We start from the raw sequence: 22,269 nt of genomic DNA, 5'->3' as shown, positions 1-22,269 counted from the left end.
TACCCAGCAGCGGCAGGAAACGGAAAGCAAAAGATTTGGAGGTAGCTAAAAAGGAGGATACTCCCGCCACGGCAAGTACTGCTTCCAACGCTCCAGACGATGCCAGTGACGACACACTCCTCGATCGCGATGTTCCCCGTCACAAGAATGCAAAGGTCACACACATACGTTGTACAACGTGTTTTACCCATAGATGAGAATGCGACGGCCAAACTGTCTGCGAGAACTGCTGTCTTCGGAACAAGAGCAGATCATGCAAGTTGCGTCGAAACCTCTCTCGTTGGACAACGTTTTGGTAGAAGCGGAGGATTAAGATAAGAAGGGAGGCTAACATAAGTCGAGAGGTACAACTTGTACTTGCTTGAATAAGAGACAGCGATGGCCAAGAAGGCTGTTGGAGTGGCGTTTGTCGCTAGGTTGGTAGGCAGCATAGTAGCAACACATGCTTGCGCGGTGACGGCCGCTTCGATATCTTGGAGATCATTACTTGATGAAGCAGTATAATCAATGTGTACAAAGGCAATCATAGAAGATAGCACATCGTTCTCGTGAAGTGATTACATGTTTTCAATGTCTGCTTATTGCATAAAATGTTTCCAGTATTCAAATCAACCAATGAGTCCATCCATACCAACCGACTTCACAATATCTCGATTGAAATTTAACCTTCGTCTAGTTCAGTATCAGCTTTCGTCGCGCTCGTTGTAAGAAGAACAAAGAAAGAACATACCCAGACAGCATCAACTCAAATCAGTACCAAGTTCCAGGCCTCAAGCCTCAGTGATTGCGTCTGCCTTACGCTTGCCCAACACGCTTGGTGCCTCTTTTGCCTTCGCCTTCGTTCCAATTCGCTTCGGCATCGCGCCAGCTTTAGGCAGCGTGATCAAGTAGTTCATATCGTAATAGCGCGGGTCGTTTTCATGCACCAGCTTGCACCTGTAACCTTTTGCACAATCGGCAAAATCGGCGCACTTGGGCCGCAGGCAATCAACACCCTTTTTCTGACAATTGGTGCATGGCTGTCCTTCGCAGGAGTGCTCCCACCAATGGCTGTAACAGTATACGCAGGGAATATGTGCGGAGACGTTGGGAGTGGGGGCGCGACAGGTGTTTTTTGGACGTTGGAATTGGGCCCCAAGTATGGAGAGCGAAGGATCTCGGGTTGTATGTTGCAGTGGTTCGCCGGGTTGTGAAGTGTACTCGACATCAGTAGTGCCAGTATCACTGCGTGGCGCGGTGCTTGCAACGGTTGTTGTGTTCGTGACCGGTGCCAGTACTCGGTCTGACGTCCAACCATCAAATTGGAGACTGTCTCCCACAAACATAGTGGGTCCTAGTTCTGTAGACCATGAAGGAAATGAATGATCGAAGTTCGCAGTCAGGTTGCCTGACCCGCCGCTCTGTAAACGAATGCCCTGCCCGGCAGCAGGAGACATGGGCACAGCGACGTTTCTTAAAGACTTTGGTTCTCGCGATGGCTCAAACCCAGAAGGACAATGTGTGACCTGCGTTATATTGTTGTGATGTTCACTGCCAGAATCGTCTGTGAGGTTTGACGATGTCGGGGTCTGGACGCTGTCGAGACCTGGTGCGAATCCCATCTTCTGTCTAGCAGCTTTCATTATCCGCTCGAAACGCTGTTGGGCGGCCCATTGTGAGGCAGGAGACTGGAATTGCGCATTTGCCAATGTTGACTGCGGACGATTCTGGGGCAGGAATAATTGTGCCGCCTTGCCTGGCGTCGTGGGTACATTCATCGACGGTTGCAGTAGCATTGCGTCCTTACCGGATGCCTTGAAATCGTGTTGTTGCACTTGCTGCGATCCTGTCATATCACTTCTGTCCAAAGTTTGAAGTTTGGGATTTGGTATGTGCATCACAGCTTGAATTTGCCTATAGGACAATTCTCTGGTGTCTTGAATGCCCTTGGCTGCCCTCGCTTGATTTGCAACATGCGGGCCCACCTGGAAGTCGAAAGATGGCTGTTGTTGGGTATTGAGAATTGTACCGCTTGCTTGTGGTCCATCAGTCGATCGTTTTTGTCGAGACATCTGCTGCTGGGGATTGACCTGCTGCTGTTGCTGCAAACGGGGTTGTTGGTAGAAAGGTCTTGGAGCATGGCCTGCCTGTTGTTGCTGGTACATCTGTTGTGACTGATCCATTTGCTGCGGCCGATTAATCGACCCAGCGAGGCTTATATGGCTCGGGTGTGGTCCCTGATTCGGTACTTGAGATGTAGACTGCTTCAGTGTTCGCTGCGATGTCGACCGAGGGGAGGATAACGATAGAGTATTGGTCGAATTTGAGTTCTGCGACAACTTTCGGCGATGGAAATCACTCATCCCCATTGGTTTTGCCATCTGTTGTGTCATAGGTCTCTCATGTCGATCTTGCGATGAAGTGCTTGAAGACGATGGGAGATGTGCTGGTGTAGTAGGGCTTGGTCGGTAACCATCGTCAGAACTGCTCTGTGACTGCGGGGTAACAATGGAGTTCGCAGGGTGAGTTTGCCTGGAGACGGCGCGGTTGAACTGAGGGATCTGAGTTCCGGTAGCACTATATATGATATCACGGTCAGCGAGCTCCGAAGGGTAGACTCAAAAGAAGCGACTTACCCGACAGAGTCTACCCGTTGCCGTTTCTTCGCATGCTCATCAAGTGTGCTCTTTTGCTCGGGTGCCAATTGAGAAGCAGCATATTTGCCCACATTGTTTTGAGATCTACTCTGCGAAGCCTGCAAGCCCATTTGCTGCTTCTGTAATTGCTGCCTGCACCAAGAGACCTCCATAGTCTTGGCGTGAAGCTGCTGCTGCAGCATTACGCTTTTCTGCTCTTCTTGTTGGCGAGCTTGCTCAAACTTCCGCTTCATCTCTATAGCTTCGTTTTGGAACCTGGTCTTAGTCCCCTCGACTGCTCTGTTGAACACGATTCGTTCTTGGATAAGTTTAGCCTCAGCGCTTTTGAGCCTGGCCACGGCTATCGCATGTGCTTCCAAGTCCAAAGCGGCCAGCGCATTTGAAGCAGGGCTCTCCGGTAGTGATGATTCAATTGCTTGGGCCTGTTTGTTTTGTGTAGCCTCGGAAGCTGCCAGAGCCGTCTCCAGTCTGGTGATTCGGTCTTGCTGTGTTTGAATCTGGCCTTGTAGATGTGTAACCGCACCGTCTTGTGCTGTCAGCGATTCATCATCCGTAGCTGAATCCTTCCTTTTCGTCTTCAAAAAAGTATCCTTCTCCTTGATCAAGCCAGCGATGGTTTCTTTCAAACTGTGATAGCACCGAACCGCCTTGATCTGGTCATCTTCTCGCTCTCTTCGCTCATTTTCGAGCGCCTGCTGAAGACGTTCGGCGTTACGGTTTGCAAGTAACTTTTCTGAATAGCGAGTCTGAGCGCGGTTCGATGAAGCCTTGATCTCTGAAATTGCCTCAGTAACCTGGGCCTCTAACAATTTGTTCCTCTTTGTTAGATCGGCGACAACGCTCTGGAGGGCTGCGATATCCGTGGTCTCGTCAAAAGACATTATTGAGGGCGAGCGGGGCGGCAACGATGAAGGCGGTTCTGTCGGTGTAACGTCCATCGCCAGGCTCACTAAATCAGACTGTTCTAGGTTGTGAGTAATGTTGTCAACGTGAAGACACAAAGCCGAAGTCAGATATTTTTGATAGTTCTGTTCATGAAGATGCCAAATGAATCGGCGTCTGCGTTGTTTATCAGACAAATGTTCAGGCGGCAATTCATCGATGAAAAGTTGCGGAGGTGAAGGTGAGGTAGAAAGAGTGCCGCCCACCGTGCTTGCTTGGCGTACGATATCAGGTGTGCAGCCAAGATAACATAATTGAAAGTCGCTGATACACCTAGATAGTCTTCTGAGATGTCCAAAATCTATACTGCCCTTTGTTGTCCTTTAATCTATGCGCGTACCAATGAATATGCTATCTTGTTATCTTCAGCAACAAGATGTTGCACATTGAGCACCTTGCAAATGTCCGCGAGTGAGATACTTCCCCTAGAACGTCGCGCATTGTCTTCTCCATAGTAACCACTGCCCATGAAGCATAAGACTCGCATTCTTCAAAAAAAAACTCGACTCTTTCCGTTCTACCTTGACGCGTGACCCTAGGATGATAATCTTCTGTTGTGATCATGTGACGCATTTTCGCTGCAAGCTGCTTGGTGCCGCGAGTGGTTTAGTGTTTTTGATTTCATTCTGTATCTCTACAAGAATGTATTCCGAGCCGCTGGTAACATGAAGGTCTGATCTTGATGTTCAAAGTAGGTATCAATTTTAGGGATGGCAGCGAGCTGCGTGAGAAAATTCATCTACCTTTGTGGCTGACCATGATGCCCGCCAAAGTGACAGGAGAGAGAGAACATGCGAAGTGTGGTACCGGTAGCGAAATATTCTTAGAGATAATTGCGATGCTTCAATTGATGTGGTATTTTTCATTCGGTTCACAACCACACGGCTACTTTAAAGCTTGTCCAACTCATCGTAGCATTAAAGTGATCCGGAACATTGGGGGCGCCACCTGCGTCACCGAGTGAACAATTTTGTTGAAGATGCATGCTGATTCCAATTACTGTTGTATCTGGTCGGTGGAATCCCACAGCCATTCGGTTTCCAATGAGACAGAACAGACTGACATGTAGGTACCGGTAGATTGCCATTGCGCCCTAAGCTTTTGTAATGTCAAATTAAGCAACTGGCATGGCATTATCCGAAGATGTACCGCACCTATCGAATCTCCCGGCCCCCCCCCCGCGTTTTGGTGATACCTAGTTGGTATTCAACACTAGACCTCTCTCAGCGCTGATCTCCATCGCTTCACCCAACAAGTGAGTGCACCACGCGATAATGAGGCAACAGCGAATATTCCATCCCAATGATGCGAAATTGTCATGAGCGGGGTCTGTTTTGATTTAATTCCCCCAAAATATTTCGTCCATACCGGTAAGGATCCTGTAGCTGGAGTTTTGATGCTCATTAAAGCAAAGGATGATGTGGACTGTTGGACTCAAGGCGTTCGAGGGCAACCAGTATGCACCAGTAACGCTTGACAAATACCAATTAGAGACCGTGACCTACATAACCATCTGCACAATAACCATACTTTAGGTGTACGTACACTATCGTTTATCTGGCAGTACTACCGTAATGCTGGTCAAGTGGAGCTGAATATGATGTGATGAGAAAGTATTGATTAAAGAATCTATGGACGAAGGGCCAAGGTGGCTAGATATAGACATCCACTAGTCCCAAATAGGTGTCTCCCAGTCAACCCGGGATAGGGGAGTCGCCAATGGTGGTGGGCAGTCACCACCTTGGTATAAGGTAAGCACTATAGGTGATATAAAAATAACAGTCCCCTAAATCTATAGTAACTATAAATACAAAGAAAATAAGAGAAAAACTATATCCCCTAGTCTCCTAAATAAGATTATCCTTTATTTATTATATCTAATATTCTAGCGTCTAACTTCTCTAATATAGGCCTTAGGAGTGCCTTTATATATAAGTCTACAAGATTATTACTAGATTAAACGTGTTAGATATTAAAGTTGCCTTCTAGGAATTATTCTCTTACAAAGTAGTAATAAATATAGATATGCTTTAACTATAGGTTTAACTTCTAGTCTTAAATAAGTGTAATAGCTAGTTTATTATTAACAAGCAGGCAGTATAGTAGTATAACTAGCAGGAATTCTATAATAGCGCGTTAAGCCTAGACAAGATATAATACTATATATAAGGCAGCTATATATTCTACTTTATATATGCTTTAAGTAATATAGCTCTATTGCTTAGATAACTATAAGATAACTAATCTATTAATCTTAAGGATATAGCTAGAGAATAATTTTAAGTTATCTAGGTCTAATACGTAGGAGGCGTTAAAGTATATTACAATCTTAGTAGACTATTAGGTAGAGGGTGTACTAATTATTAGTTAATAATGTAAAGTCGCGCGGACGTACTAGAGCACTTAGAATGCTAGTTTAAGATAGTTCTCTAATAGGTTAGTATTATAGAAGCTAAATAGACTAATTATATATACTATGTCTAGTCTACTTATAACTACTATAAAATTAAAGGAGCTAATAATAGACTAAAACTTCTTCTAATAGTTAATATTAATAGGTATATCTATAGGTATGCAAGGTAGGAACAAGCTAGGGTTAATAGGTGTATATTAACTATTATAATCTATTATACTATACCTTTAAAGAATAGCTACAATATATATATATTAGTAGAGTTCTATATAGTTATTAAAGTAGTTAATCTTAAGTCCTAATAGTATATATAGTTATCCTAAGTCTTAAAAGCAAAAGTAAGTTTTTATAAGGTAGAGTATTATATTAATCTATTCTTAAGTACTAACTATAAGGATATTATCTATGTAGATCCTAAGGACAAGATCTCTTAAGATAAAGATATAAGGATTAAAATTAGCTTAGGAGAAGTATTAAGACTTTAACTATTTAGATAAGATAGTATACTATTTACGTCTAGATTGCTTAAGACTATAAAGGGTCTTAAGCAAGAACAGTACGCTATTAGAAGGTAATCCTAGTAGTAGTTAGTAGTAGATCCTGTGCTTAAGATATCTATTTAGGTATATAGTATTAAAGTCTACCTATTACATCTACTATCTATATAGAGTAGCAAGGACTAGGAGGATACGCAGGCTGTTATACCTAACTACTAGTAAGTATATATTATTATAGTTAAAGCCTAGTTGCTATAAAAATCCCTATACTATAAGCCTTGCTTTTCTTTTAATAATATTGCTAGATTTATCTTGCTTAGTATTAAATACCTATTAAGTACCTACAAGCTTTATACCTAGAGGTATCTTATAATAGGGTACAACTTCCTATATGCTATTTTCTGCATAATTAGCAATTTCTTTATTAATAGCTAGCTACTATAAGGTAGTATAATTCTTATCTATTGCTTCTATAAATATCCTAGGGGTGTTAGTTAATATTATAGTAGTAAAGAAAGTTATTAAGAATAATAAGATATATACTAACGCATCTTCCTTATAAGTTATAGTAAAGAGCTATGCTATAGTATAGGAACCCTAGTATTATTCTAGCATTTTTATCTATTATCTAATACAAGTTATAGCTATAGGTGTTAGTGCTAATATCTCCTTTATACGTGGTTTCTTCTAGAGTAGGGTAGGTGTTTATAAACTCTAAGCACCTAAAGAAGAGAAATCTAGTCCTATCCTAGGTAGTGCCTATATAGAGAGATAGTTAGGGCTACTTAAGAGGTTATATAGCATATTTGTCGCTCTAGTCTTAAGCATAGGAGTCTAAGGTGCTAATAGAAGGTTACTTATATCCCCTAGCTTAGTATTATTAAGAATTTTAATAGGAGGGAGTGTTATAACTAATTCCCTAGGCTACTATTTTAGATATTAAAGCTCTATATCTAGATATTATAGACTATACTTAATTCCCTAGTCTTAAATTGCTTAAAATATCTAGGGAACCTATAGGATAAAGGTAACATCTTAGGATTTAATAATAATAGCTTGTTATAGTATATAGAGACAGCTTATCCTAGTACTATAACTATAGCTAATAAAGATACCTTCTTTAGAGTAGTGTAGAAGTTTAGTGCCTAGCTTCTAGGCCTTTATAGGAATATAGATATAGCCTTAGATACTAAATAGTTAGAGGTGCTAAATAGATAGCTTCTTCCTAAAGAGCTATTTGTGTAGGGTATGTTATAATAGGTCTAAAGAATATAGCGTAATATTCTTAAGAAAATTTGCTAATATTATTACTTTAGCCTATAAGAAAAGTAGATTATTAGATAGTATTATATATTAAGTAATCTAGAATAGGGTGTAGTTAAATTACTCTAGGACGCTATTTAATTTATAGTAGTATAGTAGTATTAATTTATAGTTAATTCCTTTAGCTATAAAAAATTTCTAAAGATTATAGCTAATGTATTCGCCGCTATTGTTAGAACAGAAGGTCTTAACAATAGAATATTGCAGTATATTATTATTATAGAATTAGGTGTTTGCATAGGTAATAAAATCCTTAATTACTTGTAGTGCGTTAGTCTTAAGCTTAAGGAACTAAATCTATAAGTGTTAAGTATAGTTATTAACAAAGGAGATATAATACTATAAGCCACTAATACTTTAAGTAGGCATCTTCCCTAAGAGATTAGAGTAAACAAGCTTAAGTAGCTAGGTATAGCGTGGTGTTCCTTGTATTAGTACACGATACACTAACTTTAATTATTAATATATAGTATATATAAAGTTATTAGGTTTATCTAGTACTAGATAGCTATTAGTATAGATACGTAATAGGTTTAGCACTAATAGATGTCCTATAGCTTTATAAAAATCCTAGTATATCCTAAAACCTTTGCCCTTATGTGTATTGTCCTTCGCCTTTATTACTATTACTATTGCCTCTGTTATTATTGTTATTAGGGCTAGGGCTATTAATATTTAATTAGGGGAGGACAGGCTTATAAGTATATAGGTAGATAGTAATAGTAATAGTAGTTATTTAGTCTAGAGCTATATAAGGCCCTATATATATTATGCCTATAGTGTGTATTAACTATATCTAACAAGGTATAGGTTGTCCTTTTTAGTAAATAGCTTAAACCCCTTATATCTAATAAATATCTATAAGAATAAGCAGGTGCTATAGAGTTTAGCGCTATAGAGTGTGTTAGTTAGTACTGTAATATTAGTTAAGCTATTAGGGAGCTACAGGTAAAGTTAAACTGTGCTAATTCCTTATATAGGGAGCTTAATGCCGCTAGCTATAGTAATAGTGCCTGTCTTTAGTATTAAGGACAGGAAGTTATTAGCGTAGCTAGATATATACCTAGAGGCACTAGTATTAAAAAGCCACATAGGTAGGTTAATAGTAGTAGGTTAATAGATTACTGTAAATGCACTTACTAATCTAGCGCGTTTGCTATTTAAATTAAGTATTAGACGCAGTAGTAGTATTATTAAGTTAATATAATAATATATAGAGTAACTAATAATAGTAGTTAAGCTATTAGAGTCTTTACTAGGGTTAACTGCAGCAGCATTATTCGCCTTCTGCTTCTTCTAAGAGCCTAATAATAAGAATAACTATAACTATAGTGTAGTGCTAGCTTTTCCCTTTACTTAGTTCTCCTTGTGCTTCTTAAGGTGCTTATAGTTAGGATAGATATAACTAATAAATAATAAGTTATATTTCTAACACTAGGTGTATTCTAGTATACTAGTACTAGTTAATAGTAGTCTATTAGTGTTTAGTTATCTAGACGCTGTTTATCTAGCTATATAAGTAGCTAAGGAGTTAGTAATATCTAATAAGTGCTTCTCTAAGATATCTAGGATCTTAGGTTTAATATCTTTAAACGCAGTTATATTCCTAGTAGATAAATTATTAATAATATTATCTATTATCTTAGGTAGGGTAGCAAGAAAGAATAAGCCCTTAACCTAGTTAGAGTTAAATATAGTATATATTACTACTATAATAGGTTATATAGAGGTTATGTAACGTTTAGCTATATATATCTAGTGTTAATAGAATTTATTAAGGTATAGTCTAAGGTTATCTCTATTATAATAGTAGAGGTTTATAAGTAACTAGAAAAGCAAGATTAACGTATTGCCTATGTCCCTATTAAAGTAGTTAGTAAGATACTTCTAGGCTTCTAGAGAGGTGTTATAGCTTACCACGCTTATTATTAGGTTATTGTAAACTAATAATAGTAGTATAACTAAAGCCTTATTATCCTACTTATCCTAGTCCTTAGTATTAGAAGGAAGTATTAGTCTTAGCTTCTTTCTAGCAAGGATAGGCTAAATACCTGTATATCTAAATACTATAGTCTAGGCTAACTACTATTCTAGATAGTTCTTGCCTTAGGAACCTAGTTTAGGTAATAAGGAAGGGTCTAGATAGAAGTTAAATATAGGTTTAGTAGATATAATAGGTAGTAGGGGTAGTACTAATAGTCCTAGGAGAGGATCTATCTCTAGTAATAGTAGATATAGGGATAGTAGTACCTCTAATAAAGCTATAGGTAGAGCTAGTAATAGTAGTAAGAACGCGTTAAATAGGTTAGAATAGGAAGCTATAATAATAGTAAATATTAGCAATAGATATAGCTAAAGTAGTAAAGGCTAATAAAGAGATTAATGTAAGCAGGTACTAGTAAATAAAGCTAAGTATGCTAGTAGATAAGCTAGGCTTATAACCTAATATAATAAGAAAGTATTAATTAAAGAATCTATAGATAAAGGGCCAAGGTGGCTAGATATAGACATCCACTAGTCCCAAATGGGTGTCTCCTAGTCAACCCAGGATAGGGGAGTCGCCAATGGTGGTGGGCAGTCACCACCTCGGTATAAGGTAAGCACTATGGGTGATATAAAAATAACAGAATATGCATAGCAAAGGCTACTAGTTTTCCAAGTATTCCTTTGCAAGCTTACTCCTTTAACATAGGAGGTATTACAAGATATGCTATCCTATTAAACCACTATAGTAACAATTATGAAGCAGGAGAACCACGTAACTACAACGTTACTCATCGTGTGCGCTTGCTATTTGCTCGTTTGATGCCAAGACAAGTTGGAGGCAGGAGCATGTTACACGAGGTTCTGCAAGCCTTTCTATTATCAAGCACAATCAAAACATCATCAATCAATTACAACTATCTTTCCAATTCACGATGCAGCGCCCCAGCTCCGCACCTTACAGACCGCATGACGCTGGGCGTGTTCCTTTGACCTCACCAGCGCCGCCAGCTGACCCGCCGCAGCACCTTCGCTCAGCGGCTCAACCCGCACCTGATTTCCTCATTGTCGGCCTATTTGCTCTCCGTCTTGCCAAGCAGCTCATTCAAGGACTCGACAGGTACCCAGGACGGGAAACTGATCTCGCCTGGCTGGAGCATTTTCTGAGCGCATATCATGTAGATTACGCACTAGCCAAGATCTCGGGGCCGCGCAGAGACAATTACGTTGTGACGTATCGAAACATCGTTTCTAGAATGAAAAGGCAGCCACGGTATCCTGTTCGCTTCATGGAGATGAACCCAGACTTATCAGCCCAGTGGCATCAGTCACGCAGAGAAGAATATGAAAGAGGCATGAGCGATGGTATGTATGCATACCCTACTTCCAATGACTGAGGCTGATAGTATGTAGCGGAGAGGCTAGCTGTTATCAACTTTTCCGATGCCGCGGGAGAGTGGGGCTCCACTGTTTCGATACCAGCGCGTGAGGCTGACAGGATGATCGAGTTGGCTGATCAGCGGCGCGTTGCAGACCTCGACTCAAGACCGGAGTCGGGTGCAGGCCGAGAGCCCTCCTATTATGTAGCCTGATCAAAGTGCGATTGACTGGTATCGTTTTTGGAACGATCTTCCTTGTAGTGGGCGTTTTGCACATGGCTTATGACCAACGGAACCTGGTTGAAGTGTGGCCGACAGCGGTCTAGCGATCAATGCTTCGGTAGTTGGAGTAATATGTAGTAAGAGGGTGTAGCGGCTGCTTTGTCCTTATTTGGTACTCATGAGTCACCCATGCATTCGCATGTTGCGTAACTGCCCAATATCAACTGAATGTGCATACTTGGTTCTGAGACGGCGAAACAAGATCGGTTTTCCACAGAATAGTCTCGATAAACTACCAGCAGATAGCCAGTACCGTTTGTTCCTGTAACGATATGAACAGCATACCCCTGCGGGGAACATACTAATACACTTGTCAGAACATCGCACTTGACAAATCATATCATGAGATGCGAAATTCCCGCACGACTAAACGTATTTCAATCCACTGCTTGCGCTTACTCCCTCACTCCAAATGCAAGATACAAGTGCACTATTGCTTCAATCAATATAAGCATATTTGTCCGATGTTTCTGGACGAATAGCCAAACATTAATTTCTCACGCAATCTAAGACCTTCCCGTCTACCTACAGATGTTGGCACAGACGGTAGTGATGTCGTGTGTGACTAATTTTTTTTCGGGTACAGCCATCTTGTACCTGTCGCCCTAGCAATTGATCGATAGGTTCATATAGTTTCTCACATTCGAGCGCACAAAGGTACGGGTACATCAGGCTGTGTGTCCTTGGACAATCAGGATATATCAGCTTCTCCCGTCAACCACAAATCAAGTATGACTAGGGGTGTACGCTGCATGCGAGCCAGCGCAATCATATGTATGCAGAGCTGTGGCCTCTTCATGTGTTTGTTTGGAGAATCGGTGAGGCATGATGAGAAAATCATGATTAACGACTTAGTGTGGGCGCAGAAGCTCACTGACCATTCTGGCAAACTTCAATATGCTAAAAACGGCATGTGTGCCGATAAATTGTTATAGCATGCACTACCGGTATGTCTGAAAATCGATTGCACTTATATCGCTCATAATACATTCGCCGTATCATGCGGAGGTTCGAGACCTTACTGGGTAGCGCACTGAGGCGCACCATCACCGTCTTCATCGTCGTCCTCCCACTCGCCTCCTCCCGCACGTGGATCTCCACTTCCAGCACCGAAGTCCTCCATATCTGCATCCCATTCAACGTCGATCTCCTCAATCTCCTCAGGCTTCTCTTCTATCCGTTCCACTTTGGGCAATGCGTCGCGGAGCTTCTGTACTGCGGCATCATTCTTGAGCCATCCGTCCTCGGGGAATTCGACATCAACAATAAGGTAGAGATCGCCTTTTGCATCGCTTTTCTTGATTGGCATACCTTCTCCTGGGACCTTGAGAATTTGACCCGGTCGCAAAACGTTGCCATCCGGTTGCTGGATATTCAGTTGAAGACCTCGTCCATCGAGATGTGTAAGTACTACGCGGCTGAAGCCAGTGAGAGCTTCAACAAGGCTGACCTTGAGTTCGGCACGCAAATCAGCGCCTGCTCGCTCGAAAACCTCATGAGGCTTCTCTGTCAGGGTGAAGATGATGTCACCAGGTTCCTGATCGGGTAATTGGTCGGCTTCGCCCGCAAGGACGATGCGCTCGCCTTGTCGAGCGCCGCGGGGAATGTATAGTTCAAGGACGTTCTTGGTCTCGACGACCTTTTTGCCCTTGCACTTTTTGCAGCGCTGCTTCTCGGGGATGATTTGTCCAGAACTTTCGCAGTTGCCACAGGGGACCGTCTCTTGTGTCACGAGACCGGGACCAACTTGTCGGAGGATTTGCTTAGCACCTATCGGCAATGGTATCAGTTAAAGTCGTGGTCAGCATGGCATGGCAACACGTACCCCTTCCGTTGCAAATACCACATGCATGGCTCTTGGCGCCTTGCTTTCCACCGCTGCCTTTACACAGAGAGCAAATGATGTTTTTGGTGCTGGCAAACTTGGTCGTCTTGCCCTTGTACAGTTCTTCTAGGGTGACCTCGTACTCCTGTTCTACAGACCGTCCCTTTCGGGGAACGTTCCTGCCACCGGGCATGCCACCCATACCTGGCATTCCAGAGAAGCCTCCCATGCCGCCGCCGAACATTTGCGCCAGAATGTCGTCCATGTCGGGCTGGCCACCCATTCCGCCTCTGGACGGGTCAAAGGCAGACATGCCGTGGGTATCGTACATGGAGCGCTTCTCGTCATCGGAAAGAATTTCGTAGGCTTGTTTGGCGGCCTTGAAGCGGATTTCCGCCTCTTCACGGTCATCTTCAGCGACCTTATCAGGGTGGTGTGCAAGCGCAGCCTGGCCAAAGGAGTCAGTGTGGGGAGGTGAGCGACCCAAAGGAGGCCTGCGCACCTTGTGGTATGCCTTTTTGATCTCGACTTTGGTCGCGCCGTTGTCGATGCCGAGGACCTCTTTTTGTGTTAGATGGGGCTGTGAGTGGATGGGAAGCGCATCATAGTACCATAGAGGTCGACTTCATCCATGTCGTTCACTGGTGGCCAGCGTCAGCCAGGGCCCCACGCTGAGTTTGTAGGTCTTAGCCTCACTTGGTTTTGTTGGCGGCGTTTGAAAGACACGTCGTGGTGGGGAAGAAGGAGGCTTGAAAAGTGGTGTTTCGAAGAAGACGTAGTCCAATCCAAGTGTATAACTAAGGAAAAGGGTCTAACAAGGCAGGCGCAAGTAGGGAAGCAGAGTGCAGTAATTACCCTAACTATAGTTGGATATGTTCAAGATGTATCAAACTGTCAAAAGGAAGACCATCCGTGGGCGGCTGTTGAGGGATTGCAGGGGGGGGGAGGGGGGTATAACTACAACCCAACCCAGAGAGAGGAGTGAATGCGAGCTACGACTAAAACTCCCTCCGCACTCCGCCTTATCGATAAGACCAAATTTTGTGTCCTGGTATCAGAAGGATGATTAGGTAATCATGAGACAGCGGGGAAGCAATTCGACTGCGCTAGGCTAGACTGGGTAGAGTCCACAGTGCTGAGTAAGGTAGGCCTCAGTCATCTTGCAGCCGGGCGGTGAAGTGTCTCCACCACCAAGCATAGCAAAGTGGTTGGTGGTTGCATGGGGTAGCTTTCAGCCTCAAGCAATCATCCGCAAAAAGAACGATTGACCGGTTGAAAAAATAACAAACCGAACAATGGGAAATAGCTAGTCAGCAAAGAGAAGAAAAAGGAGGAAACCAAAAGGAACAGGACAAACAGAGCAAAATCAAGGACCAGGAATGAGAAGATCACAAAACATCGCCATGTCCGCCTACACATGTCGCTCCTGTCTGATGCGACGGCTCTCACGAGTATCTCACAGGCGTCCCCTATCCTCCAAGGCGGCGGCCAAAGACCAAAACAAGATCAACACAGCCCTGCCTACATCCCCCGCGCGCACCCGATTCGCGCCCTCACCCACAGGCTACTTGCATCTGGGCTCGCTACGGACCGCCCTCTTCAATTACTTGCTCGCAAAACGTACAGGCGGCCAGTTCCTCCTGCGGATTGAGGATACCGATCAGAAACGCACCGTGCCCGATGCCGAGCAGCGACTCTTCGATGACCTGCGCTGGGCAGGGCTGCAATGGGACGAGGGCCCTGAAGTGGGAGGTCCCTACGGCCCCTACAGGCAATCCGAGCGCAGTCTGATATACAAGCAACACGCGCACAAATTACTGGACGCGGGCCATGCATATCGCTGCTTCTGCTCCGCCGACCGCCTACACGCCCTCGCCGAACACAGGCACAAGCTGGGCCTGGCAACAGACTACGATCGCACCTGCGCCTCTATCCCGCAGGAAGAGAGCGACGACCGAGCCCATCGCGGCGAGTCCCATACCATCCGACTCAAGGTACCCGACCAGTATCCTACCTACAAAGACCTCATCTACGGCACCTTTCGCCCTCTACGGCGCCGCGGCCACGTCACTGAGGCCTCTTTTGAAGATCCCATCCTGCTGAAATCAGATGGCCTGCCAACCTACCACCTCGCCAACGTGGTAGACGACCATCTCATGCAAGTTACCCATGTCGTCCGAGGCAGCGAATGGATGCCCAGTACTCCAAAGCACATAGCCATGTACTCGGCCTTTGGCTGGACACCCCCACAGTTCGCACACGTTGGCCTGCTCGTCGACGAGCAAGGCAACAAGCTCAGCAAGCGCAACTTCGACACCGACATCACCGCCTTCAAGGACATGGAAATCTTCCCCGAGACCCTGACCAACTTTGCCGCATTACTTGGGTGGAGTCACAGGGAAAAGACGGATGTGATGGATTTACCAACCTTGGTCCGGAATTTCAGCATGAAGTTCACAAAGGGCAATACCACGGTGACATTTGGCAAAATGCACTTTTTGCAACGAAAGCACGCTGGCGCGCGTGCCGCAGAGGGCGAGGAAAAATTCAACGAAATGGTGACGAACACAGCCAAGCTCCTGCTGGCACCCGACTCGCCGTACAAAGCGTGGAAGGAAATTGTAGGTTCGCCGTTTCCCGAGGCGTATATTGCCGACATCATACGTGTGGATGCGGAAAACTATACAAATGCAAACGAGTTCCTATACAGGAACAGTTTCTTCTTTACGCCGTTGCGACCCTACCACGATGCACCGCCTGTCGCGACGTCTTCGGATATCCCTATGCGGGCGCAGATGCTTTCGCAAGTGACGCAGTCGGAGTGGAACAAGGAGAACCTCATGCAAAAGGTATGGGAGATTATTGATGGGAGGGCCGAGGGCAAGGCTGGCAGTAAAGATGTATATCATTATCTCAGGAAGATGGTGACGGGGCAGGAACAGGGGATGCGCATTTACGATGTCATGTTGATTTTGGGAAGAAGAGAGACGTTGGCAAGGTTGGGCGTGGGGGAATGAAACCTCCGCCTTGATGGACAGTAGGGTGGGGCCCTTTGCAAGATGATGTCGATGATGATGAAGAGAACATGTACAACCATTACCTCTAAGGAATAGAGTTATTCGACAATTCTCAGGTTCATAAAGGTGCAAGTAGAATCACCAGTTAGTCCCTATACCGAGCCTGAGCCGGCCGTATCTGCGCCTAAACTCCATGCCATGCATTCAACGTGCAAGCGTTCCATCGTGATCGAGAGCGAGAAAAGTGATGCACTCCCCATTAACTCTTCATCTCCACCTCCTGACTCTCCATGACCTTGGCCTTCTCCTCGACTACTCGCTCTGATTCTGGCTCTGGCTCTGGCTCTGATTCTGTTCCATTCAGATTGAACACCTGAGTCTTGACCTTGGCCGCCAAAAGACCCATATCCTCTTCTCGTGCAATCTTGCTACCCGCCGCACCCAACTTGGAGAGCTGGTTTTTATCCGCAGTTGCTCCAGCATGATAACTCTGGCCTCCCTTGAACCGCTTGCCGTTTGCGCTCTCCTGTTGCGTCTTGCGCGCCAAATCACTGATTTGCTTGGTTCCGTATTCGCGGTTCGAAATCAGCGGCGACGAAGAAAGCGTCTGCACCCAATATTTGTTCCATAGAGCTTCGAGTAGCTTGGCATCAAGCGAGGATTTGTAGTGTGAGACCTGGAGGGAGTAATAGTGGTTTGCATGAGCTCCAAAATCCTCAATCTTGCCGAGCGGTATCGTTTGAAATCCATCGCTGTCTGTGCCGCCAGAGCGGGATTTGGAGGCGCCGCCAGCCTTGTCTTTGGCCTCGACGTATTCGGTCGAGTAGGTGCGGAAGGCGCCAATCTCGACTTTGCCTGCCGAAACGGTGCGGTCGGGATCGATGACGATGGCGCAGAAAGGGTCCTGGAACATTTGCTGTGTCTTTTGCGTGTTGACGTCAATTCCGGAGAGCCAGCAGCCGTAGCCAGGATGGCTGTGGTACCAGCCTACCGCGTTGTCGCACTGGCCCTGCTCTCGCGCACGCTGCAGGAATTCGACCATGTACTCGTTTGCCTCGTCCTGGGCGTTGACGCGTGTCTCTGTGCCTTCGACTGGTAGGCGGAAGGCATCGGTGACGACGAAGGTGTGGGCTTCAATCTTGCCCAGCATCAGGCCCATGACTTCGAGCGAGCCGCCGGAGCGGGCATGCATGACCATCTTGAGCAGGGCAACGGCCGAGATGCGAACAGAAGTGAAGTAATGGGGGTCGGTCCGCCATGGGTGCGCTTCGTTGATCGACTTTTGCGCTGAGGCCGAGTAGTTGTAGAGGGCGTCTTTGGTCGGGTCCACCAGTTGTACTGCATTTTCCAGCTCTGCGGGCGGTTGTTAGTGAGTGAGCGAGCAAGAAACAAGTCACTGACTGTGAACATGGGAACATGGGAACATGGTTAGGAGGGGCAAATGCGTCTACATCTGCGGCAAGATTGCATCAAAGACGAACTGAAAGCCTCACACGTACCCCAAGTCTTGAGTGCAGTCCCCATGGTGGGCGACGACGGGATTGAGTATTCAAGTCGCCTTGATTGATCGTGTTGTTGCTGTGGTTGGTGTGGTTGTTGTCGGGGGTGGTAGGCCTACCTCGTGAGTGGGAGGAGCTGCGGGCTGCGGGCACGCGGGGAGCTCACGCCGGCTGCCAAGCCAGGCACCCATGGCCGCGGACCCCAAAGGAAAGAAAGACAAACAGTTGGCTACAGTAGCAGCGACATACATGCATATAAGATGATGATGATGATGGAAAAATGAATAACCTTGGCTGGAGCGATGATAGAGGTCTAGAGTAGCAGCTTGATCCACCACGTCCTGCGTCCATTTACTTTTTGCTGCCCTTGCTCGGCCTCGACTCCTCCCAGCCCATGCGATCATTCATCTTGCGCGCCTCGTCGTCCATCTTCTGCATCCATCGCCTGGTCAAGTCCTCATTCTCTTTCCTGAGCCGCTCCTTCTCCTGCTCTGCCATGTTCAGCTGCAGATTGAGGGCCACCATCTCGTCCTGAACTTCCTCGACGAACCGGCCTTTGCCCTTGAGCTCATCTGCTCTATCCTTGCCACGTCGCTCCAGCATCGTCTTGGCCCGCTCCAGCTGCTGTATCCGCTGCTTCTGCTGCGCATCCGACGCTTTGAGGGTGGAGAGTTCCGTGGAGAGTGCGCTGAGCTTGGTCTCGAGCTCGCTGCGTGTGCGATGCGTCGAAGCCAACTCGGAGCGTAGTTGCGCCTCTGAAGCGGGCGAGGGGCCATGAGCCGACGCAGCGGCGCTGTCCTTGGTGCGTGCCGAAGCTGCTGTGCGGTCGGCAAGTCTGGTGTCTACCTCAGGTCAGCTCATGCCTATTGCGCGGTGGAGAGTGAAGGGGCGAAGACTTGCATGCATGCACATAGGCTGCGTGGGCCTGCTCACGCGCATCACGAGCCTCGAGCGCAGAGAGATAGTCGGCGAGCGGATGACTCATGGTGGGCTCGGGCTGTGGCTTTCGCTTTCAAGGCTGGCTGAATGTATGCAGCAAGGACAATAGAGAGCAATGCGCGTCGTCGGCTGGTGAGTTCATCTTGTGGTTGCTGTACGGCGCATGCTCCCCCGATCTGACGCCCGTCACCAAGGTATGTGAGAAGAGGCGGGGGTGAGCGCGGGGCGTTCTTCGGGGGTCGCTTCTCTCCGGATTCGACTAAAGATCTAGCGTCAAAAAAGTCCAACGTCCCAAGTCGATCAAGTCACGTTGGGTTACGTTACTCCAACTACTCTACTAGCTCGGATCCAAGTACATACTACTACTTAGGTACATTGATACCACGGCAAGGCGCTGTTGGACTCCGACACTAGAACTACTCCAAATCACCTGCCCCTACCTACTCTACCACATCCCATTGGCAAACCCCTCCTCATTCCTCACCATTCCAAGATGCCCCCCACACACATCTCAGGCACCTCGCGCGCCCTCTACCGTGTCTTCGTGGCCCCCAATCTCCGCGCCACCAGCTCCATCTCGCTCCTCTATGCCCCAGCATTCGCACCCTCGAACCCACCCAGCTCCATCTCCACGCCCTCCCTAATCTCCCGCACCACCATCCGCGAGAAGAAATACTCCAAGGAGACGCGTCGCCAGGCTCTCAGTGACTACTACGTTATAGATCGTGCCATCGAAGCCGACTACATCAACCTTGTCGACGCAGACGGCACCTTCCACAAAGATGTCTCCCTCGAAGATGCGCTGAGGTCCTTTGACAAGGTAACACACCACCTTGTTCAATTGACCCCGGGTAAAGTCGACGAGTCGGGCAACCTCGACCCCGAAAATCTCCCCATATGTCGCGTGACTTCCAAAATCGACCTGCGCGCCCAACACCAGCGAAAGCTTGAGATCGAGCGCCGTGAAGCCAAGGGCCAGGGAACGGGCCCCATAGGAAAGAGCTTGGAATTGAATTGGGCCATTGCGGGCGGGGATTTGAAGCATAGGATGGAGAGGTTGAAGGAGTTCTTGATGGAGGGCAGGAAGGTGGAGATTACCCTTGGCCCGAAGAGGCGCGGGAAGAAGGCAACAGAAGAAGAGGCGGCGGCAGTGATGAAGGCCATTCGCGACACCGTCGCTGAGTGCAAGGGCGCGACGGAGAAGAGTGTTGACGGGCCGATTGGAGGGGTAATGGTCATCGTTCTCGAGGGCCCGAAAATCAAGGCAGAGAAGAAGAAGAAGGAAAAAGAGGGGGGTAACGAGGAAGCAGAGAACTAAAGACCCGAGCACGGCGGTTTTTCGCGGAGAAACACACAAGAACAAAGTGCAGCGTCAACATATCTGCCACAAGCGCAAAAGCAATATCTGCACGACTCAGTCCGACAGCTTGCGCCGTCAAATGGTCGGGTCGCAGGGCCACATACAACATGTAGGCAAGAAGGCAGAAGGGATCTATCGGAAGCTTTGATTTGAACATCATGTACAGCACTACAGCATGTAACAAACCAGCCACTATAGTGACGGATAGATGTGTCGCGATCACTAAAAACTGCTTATAGATACATTGTACGATACACAAGTTTTTCAAAGTAGCTACTCTCAAATCCTCTCCTGACTTTTGACCTCTGGTTGGTTGATCTCGACCACCGGCTTCTCCGGATGCTTCATGTCAACAACAGAGTCCTCCTGGAGACCTTCCTTCTCTGCGGTAGCCACCCCACTCTCTGCCTCTTGCGCATCACCCAATCTTTCCACTTGACCCTTCGACGCCTTCCTTGCTGCGTGCCTCGCCGCCAACAACTCTGTGCACTGCTGCACCTCGTCTCGCGCCTTGCGCTCACCAAAGCGCTTCTGCTCTGCCACAACAAGCTTCTGCTTGGCCAGGTGAAGCTTCGCCTCGAGCAATCGTGTTTCGCAGTGCTGGACTCTCGTTCGCTCGTCGCTAGCCCGTGCTAATGACCGCTTTGCTGCAAGCGCCTCGCCTTGGAGCCCCTGGGCTTCGGCCACGTGTTCATGAATCTGTGCAGCGAGGAGGGCGGCCTCATACAAGACCTCGCGCTTCTCGACCGCGAGCTCCCGCACTGCCACGGTAACCTCTTCGCTCTTCAATTTGGATGTCTCGGCCAATGTGGTCGCATTCTCAGTCTTGACGGTGATCTGATAGTCTAGCGCCTGGATACGAGGGGAAATGGATGGGATCTTCGAAGGGCCTTTTTCTGCCCTTATTTGCAAGTAGTCCTTGAATGAGAGGCCAGTTGCTCGGGCAAAATGGAATTCCTTGGCTTCGGCTAAAAGGTTGTACGAGGATATCATGAGTTCGTTGCGGTTAGGACCGTGGAGTAATGATTGTGCATGGGTGTAACGATTCGTTGCTACATCTTCATAGACAGTCGCACGAGCTACATCCTTTTCGGCAGGATCGCTGAGTGCCAGGTCGCGGAACTCCTGCCATCCAATAATTGACTCGAGCTCCTTTGGTGGCGATGCCCGAACCAAGCTCTTGTGCCATGGCTGGAGGGCTTTGTGGGTGATGTCTTCTTGGTGGCTGAGGAGGATGTTGTGCAGAGCCTCCCGCTCGATCATGACACGAGAGAGTTCCAAAAGGTCCTTGACATCAACTTCCTCCCACGTGAGGGCTTGCTCTTCACGATCCATGTCGGCCAATGCTTGCTCGAGCAAGGGTCGCTGCTCCAGTGTGACCAGAAGACTTCTTCCCTTTCCTAGCTGCTTTTGTTGGTGCTTGAAAATGTCTTCCAACAGCCGGCTCGATGGGCTTTCAATCTCCATGGCATTGTCCACAATGATCAGTTCACCTTTGCGATATCGATATGACAATGCGGTCCGCCACGCACGATCATACACCTTCTTCGGCAAGTCGGTGCCGAAGTCGCGCGGTCTGGGGCCAAAAGCAACACCTCCGCCACGCAGCATGGGCGATTTCTTGTCTCCTAGACGAGCCTTTCCAGTGCCCTTCTGTGGCCGAACCTTTTTCCTTGAGCCACGGATCTCATATCTGGTCTTGGTAGAAGCTGTGCCCAGGCGGGTATTGTCTCCTTCGTAGACGATGGCGCGATGTAGAATATCTCGCCGGGTGGGTAGATAGAGGTGGTTGGCTGGATATTGCTGGAAGCGAAGGGGTTCGAGAGAAGGGAATCGGTGGATGGTCGCGAGCACCGTCTGCTGTTCAAAGGGCTTGATCGGCACATAATCGTCGACCGATGTGGTGATGTCGGATACCGAGGCTCGCGAAGATATGGAGGTTGTGATAGAGCGGGTGGGAGACGTGCCGGGGGGGTAATTCTGGAGAGTTGTGAGGGCTGTGAGGGCCGATGGGCGAAGTGGGAGGTGTCTGAAAGTGTCCCAATGGCCGTTCCGTGTCGACAGCCGGCCGAGAGTGCATGTGGCGCCCCGCATTGGCGTTGATATCCTCGTGGAAGCCATGCCTGCTGGGGTTGTCCACATCTTTCGTCGTTGCGGAGATGGCGCGGAGGTTT

The 22,269-nt window shown here is 47.0% G+C and overlaps 8 protein-coding genes across 8 annotated transcripts; 3 read left to right on the top strand and 5 right to left on the bottom strand.

Moving 5' to 3' along the window:
• Positions 1–770: 770 nt before the first annotated feature.
• Positions 771–4,151, bottom strand: IAQ61_007806 (uncharacterized protein; the record flags this gene model as incomplete). Its single annotated transcript, XM_066097743.1, has 3 exons — positions 771–2,556; positions 2,616–3,879; positions 4,100–4,151. 3 exons carry the CDS (start codon positions 4,149–4,151, stop codon positions 771–773), a joined length of 3,102 nt encoding a protein of 1,033 aa, XP_065952240.1.
• Positions 4,152–10,492: 6,341 nt separating this feature from the next.
• IAQ61_007805 (uncharacterized protein) lies at positions 10,493–11,811 on the top strand. The gene is made up of 2 exons (XM_003841999.2): positions 10,493–11,159; positions 11,208–11,811. The coding sequence occupies exons 1-2, from the start codon at positions 10,730–10,732 to the stop codon at positions 11,384–11,386; spliced, it is 609 nt and encodes a 202-aa protein (XP_003842047.1). The 5' UTR covers positions 10,493–10,729; the 3' UTR covers positions 11,387–11,811.
• Positions 11,812–12,473: 662 nt separating this feature from the next.
• IAQ61_007804 (uncharacterized protein) lies at positions 12,474–13,913 on the bottom strand (the record flags this gene model as incomplete). Its single annotated transcript, XM_066097742.1, has 3 exons — positions 12,474–13,225; positions 13,299–13,808; positions 13,892–13,913. 3 exons carry the CDS (start codon positions 13,911–13,913, stop codon positions 12,474–12,476), a joined length of 1,284 nt encoding a protein of 427 aa, XP_065952239.1.
• Positions 13,914–14,659: 746 nt separating this feature from the next.
• IAQ61_007803 (uncharacterized protein) lies at positions 14,660–16,297 on the top strand (the record flags this gene model as incomplete). Its single annotated transcript, XM_003842001.2, has 1 exon — positions 14,660–16,297. The coding sequence occupies one exon, from the start codon at positions 14,660–14,662 to the stop codon at positions 16,295–16,297; it is 1,638 nt and encodes a 545-aa protein (XP_003842049.2).
• Positions 16,298–16,556: 259 nt separating this feature from the next.
• On the bottom strand, positions 16,557–17,821 carry IAQ61_007802 (uncharacterized protein; the record flags this gene model as incomplete). Its single annotated transcript, XM_003842002.2, has 2 exons — positions 16,557–17,650; positions 17,797–17,821. The coding sequence occupies 2 exons, from the start codon at positions 17,819–17,821 to the stop codon at positions 16,557–16,559; spliced, it is 1,119 nt and encodes a 372-aa protein (XP_003842050.2).
• A 326-nt stretch (positions 17,822–18,147) lies between these two features.
• Positions 18,148–18,781, bottom strand: IAQ61_007801 (uncharacterized protein; the record flags this gene model as incomplete). Its single annotated transcript, XM_066097741.1, has 2 exons — positions 18,148–18,642; positions 18,707–18,781. The coding sequence occupies 2 exons, from the start codon at positions 18,779–18,781 to the stop codon at positions 18,148–18,150; spliced, it is 570 nt and encodes a 189-aa protein (XP_065952238.1).
• Positions 18,782–19,228: 447 nt separating this feature from the next.
• Positions 19,229–20,053, top strand: IAQ61_007800 (uncharacterized protein; the record flags this gene model as incomplete). The annotated part of the gene is made up of 1 exon (XM_003842004.1): positions 19,229–20,053. The coding sequence occupies one exon, from the start codon at positions 19,229–19,231 to the stop codon at positions 20,051–20,053; it is 825 nt and encodes a 274-aa protein (XP_003842052.1).
• Positions 20,054–20,374: 321 nt separating this feature from the next.
• IAQ61_007799 (mitochondrial 54S ribosomal uL4m domain-containing protein) lies at positions 20,375–22,237 on the bottom strand (the record flags this gene model as incomplete). The annotated part of the gene is made up of 1 exon (XM_003842005.2): positions 20,375–22,237. One exon carries the CDS (start codon positions 22,235–22,237, stop codon positions 20,375–20,377), a length of 1,863 nt encoding a protein of 620 aa, XP_003842053.2.
• Between the last annotated feature and the right edge of the window lie 32 nt (positions 22,238–22,269).

This window comes from Plenodomus lingam (genome assembly GCF_022343315.1).
Source record: "Plenodomus lingam strain CAN1 chromosome Unknown contig_3, whole genome shotgun sequence".
NCBI classification, from domain to species: domain Eukaryota; kingdom Fungi; phylum Ascomycota; class Dothideomycetes; order Pleosporales; family Leptosphaeriaceae; genus Plenodomus; species Plenodomus lingam.
This window is presented reverse-complemented; position numbering and strand designations above follow the sequence as displayed.